The sequence below is a fragment of the Battus philenor genome, unplaced genomic scaffold (genome assembly GCF_028537555.1).
Source record: "Battus philenor isolate CCGP_79_NKW_IND1 unplaced genomic scaffold, ilBatPhil1.0.hap1 SCAF_18, whole genome shotgun sequence".
Taxonomy (NCBI): Eukaryota; Metazoa; Arthropoda; class Insecta; order Lepidoptera; family Papilionidae; genus Battus; species Battus philenor.
The window spans coordinates 3,051,099-3,055,264 of NW_027181680.1; the positions used below are offsets into that span (position 1 = coordinate 3,051,099).

General features: G+C 28.3%; 1 protein-coding gene and 1 long non-coding RNA gene across 2 annotated transcripts; both read left to right on the forward strand.

Moving 5' to 3' along the window:
- The first annotated feature begins 252 nt into the window (after positions 1-252).
- On the forward strand, positions 253-954 carry LOC137920445 (uncharacterized). Its single transcript, XM_068763810.1, has one exon. It carries the CDS (start codon positions 253-255, stop codon positions 952-954), a length of 702 nt encoding a protein of 233 aa, XP_068619911.1.
- Positions 955-2,522: 1,568 nt separating this feature from the next.
- Positions 2,523-3,162, forward strand: LOC137920305 (uncharacterized). Its single transcript, XR_011106760.1, has 3 exons — positions 2,523-2,611; positions 2,721-2,820; positions 3,073-3,162. It is a non-coding gene; the product is annotated as an uncharacterized lncRNA (long non-coding RNA).
- Positions 3,163-4,166: the final 1,004 nt, after the last annotated feature.

The window sequence follows — 4,166 nt, forward strand, 5'->3', positions numbered from 1 at the left end:
CGATCATTTTGTTTTCTAATACAACGTGACGGTATCGATTACTCAAATCGATTAATTGACAATTATGTATCTAATAAGTAAATCATTCGTTCGGAAATATAATTTGCCGCTAGAGAATTATTCATAAAAAGACCTCCAACAATTGTTTTCAAGTTTTAAACAAAACATTATATAAATGAAACTGTTTTCATGTATGTCAGTGTCACAACCTACTTCCAATACAGAACAACTGGCTAAAAAAATCACATCGAAATGGAAAAAAAATTGTCTTCGCTGTTGATTTTATCATTGGCCTGTAACCTGGTTGAGTCAGCGCCGAATCGTCTAGAAGATTTGAAATTCGAGGACTATGAACCAAATGAGTCATATGATACCGAAAAAGATTACTCAAAATTCTTGGATGATGATGTAAGTGATAAAGGAGATGCAAGCAAAATAATTGACGATATTAAATCAAAAGTGAATTTGTCAGGATTTAAAAAGCAATATTCTGAAGATAGAGGAATAAATACTAAACACAATATAGACGATTTAAAGAAATTTACCAAATCAGGCAGTCTACATGATGATAGAAATTATTACGATGATGCTGTATATTCTGTTAGTAAGGGAATATCTGGTAAAGCTGTTGGTATTACAGGAGAAGAAGATAGAAAATATAAAAAGGGAACAAAAACTCGTGGATACCATCGAGTACAACATAAAGATGAATACAAAAAAGATAAGGAATTCTATGACGATGATAAAACTAGTGGTGTTATAAAGAAAACTGGGGTAAAAGGATTTGGGTTTGGAGTTTCTGCTGGAAAGGAACAAAACAAATATCGCTATCACAATGATCGTGATAAAGAATTAGTTGGAGAACAGAGTTACTTTGATAAGGGAAATTCTAACAAAGAATACGATAGACATGCTAACACTAAAGGTTTTGATTATTATTTTAATAATGAATAATATTTTTTCATTTTTCTAACTTTTCAATTTTTGAAGGATATTTACCGACAGTTCATTACGAGTTAATCTTTCGTCGACCTAGACTACACTCTTCAAAGAATATCTGAAAACATCTTTTTATGTCTTAGTTCAATAATTCTATTTAAATATTTCAAAATCTTTGTACTAAATTCTATGTAAATAAAATGTCTAAATTATAATGTGTTTTCTTTCAATAATCCATTACAATACGTATCAAATAGTTTAACTGTCAATGCACTGTTAACAAATCTAGTATATTTTATTAATCAAAATTATCAATTGTAATGAGGTATTTTTTGTAATTTCTTTTTGAACGTTCGCTAATTCGGAAGCTTTATATGTCCATAATAATTTTGATACCTTCCTCACCTTGACATTGCTTTTTGAAGAAAAATCGAGGCAAACTATTTTTATATATATATAATAATTCTTATATATACAAATATAATGTCTTTAGAAATTAAAGTAAATAATTATGATTTACTAAAAAAATGTTAGTTACAAAAATGGATTTTCAATTTTTTTTCGATTTTTATTTTTTTGGGCGATATTACAATATTTTTGAAATCTCCTTTATAGTTACTCCGTGCCCTCTCTCATTAAGGCGAAATTATTACCTTGTTCCAACCAATAATTATACCGATATGTCAAAACCTTTTAATTTTTTGTTACGTATGTATGGCGTGCTAATTTTTGCTAATCAAAATAAGAATGATAGGCTTACATCTATTATTCTATTGTCGTAGGATATTTATATATTTTTACAAAGAAACATTAAAAAACAATCAATCATCTTACGAGTAGAAACGCGTGAAAGATTTATCACGATGCAATCTTAATGCGCATATCCTACGCCGTCCTGTATTTAAAAAGAAAACGATTGTGGCCAGTTTGCCATACATTTATGTCCAAGAAGGTTTTTCATTAGAATAAAAGTAAAATAAAAAAATAATAATAATGCTAGCTAGTCTATATTACATATTAGGTAAGTTATAACAGTCTTTCTTTTATTACATATATTTTGAATACATTATACAGCCTGTTTATTTTAACGTTTTTGCCGCAAAATCTAGTAATTTGTAATTTTGTCACACGAATGAGTATGCAGTTGTATCATGACATTAAAAACAGAAGTTAAATAAATAAACTGTGTTAATTTTTGGTTTTATTTTAAAAAGAAATAATTATTACATCATTAATGCTACTGCCAATAGATATTACTTTATGAAATTATTTTTTACAGTTTTAACATTAATAATAAAAGAAGCAACAACATTGCATGTATTAAGGAGGAGTTGTTGTCGAAGTCCATACCATGACAGCAATGAACGCGTACAGACTTTAAAAGAATTAATGCTGTTTAATGAGGCCTTGCGTCCAGAAACGCTGACTGGCGAACTTGATCCGATAGATTCTTTAAAAAAAACTATGGGATTCCAAATACCAACTCCTGTATTTTTAAATGACAACGTTCTAATGGACATTGATAGTCGGAAAGCTTACGAGTGTTCTCAGCTACAATGTTCACCATCTGATTATTTGTCATCAGTCTGTGCATGTAATTACAACACTGGCAATGTGGTCACGTTTAAAAATTCGTGTGATATTAAAAAACATAACTGCAGGTTTGACACTGGTAAGATAATGTAGTAATTTTTTTAAAATTTTTATAGATGCTGTACTCATCGATCATTATAAGTACTTGTGTATAATTTAAGACAATTGATCTTATTATATATTTTAAGGTACTTCAACCTTAATGTACATTAAATTTAAATAGGTGTAGTAGTAACAAGTATACATATTTCGATGCAAATCCTCCTTACAGGAGAATACAACATTTAAGTAAGTGATGCACACACTTAATTAAACATTAGTATTATGATTATGATATAAAAAATAGACAACCATAATTGGGTAAATTTTAAAACGATCACGTTACTTTGACCAAAATAAATGTTATTTATGACCTTTACGATTTTTTGTAACTTATCACAACTAGAATTAGACAAGTTGACCTTAAGTGCCGCAAAAATGTTTATGTCATAATTTTAAATTTTGTTGTACAATTTATTTAATAATTGTAATCGTTTTCAGCTTTCCATGGTATTTTGAATGATATCTGCCCGTGGGAATTTGAATCTCGAAGAAATAATAAGGACTCTGAATTTAATTATGATGATCCGAAATACTATAATTGAATATTTTCAAAAATTTGTGTTAATAAACTTGTTTGGTAGTTTAATATTAATGTAATGTATGCGTTTTCAACCATCTATTATTTGTTTATAGATACAAATAAAGTGAGATAATACGTATGTAAAGAATAAAACAATTAAATTAATAAAAATATTTATTTTTGGATGAACACACATAACAGAACAAAAATGAGGAAATTAAGTTAATTATTTTTCTAAGTAAGTAAGTAATGGTACATTTTTTGTCGGACTTACACGAAAACAATTGCGGTGCTTTGCACTTCTAAATAATATTTTACAAAGACTATTTTCTTCAGTTTTGAAATCAATTACTTACTTTAGTTTTATTAACTTTAATAATATATTTGCAGAATATATAATTAAAGTAAAAAAAAATGTTTTTTCGAATAAACATTGTTTGCTGGTTGGATGTATAGCTTCATCGGGTAGGAAGTGGCAAATAACTGACGGCACATAGACTATTTCTCTTTATAGTAATTACGCTTGCGAGTTACTATTCGGTCCGGAAAATAACGCTTTCACACTTAAATAGCATTTCCATGGCGACTAGATGCAGGATCTTCCAAGAAATAACCTTTCGGTCCAAATGTTTAGACTGTATTTTCAGATGGTATCATGGTATCATCACAAGTTATATCGAAGCAAATATGGTTTATGACAAATTTCTATCTGTATTGGTACATTCTTAAGAAACCAATTTAATATCTTTGTAATGGAACTTTTACCAAAGGCTACTGCAATTTTTAAGCGTAAGTATTAAATATATATATAAGCACTAAATGAGTTTTAAATGGAGCAAAACAAAGTAAGAACATATGTCAGTAATAGTATCATAGTGTTTTAAGAAAATTATTATTTACGGTACTTGATAATACAGAAATAATTGGATTTAACCAAAAACTTTGTCATCAACGCTACAATTATAAAAATATTGAACTTCGTCTATGGTTTTTACATCTTGTCATCTTCACT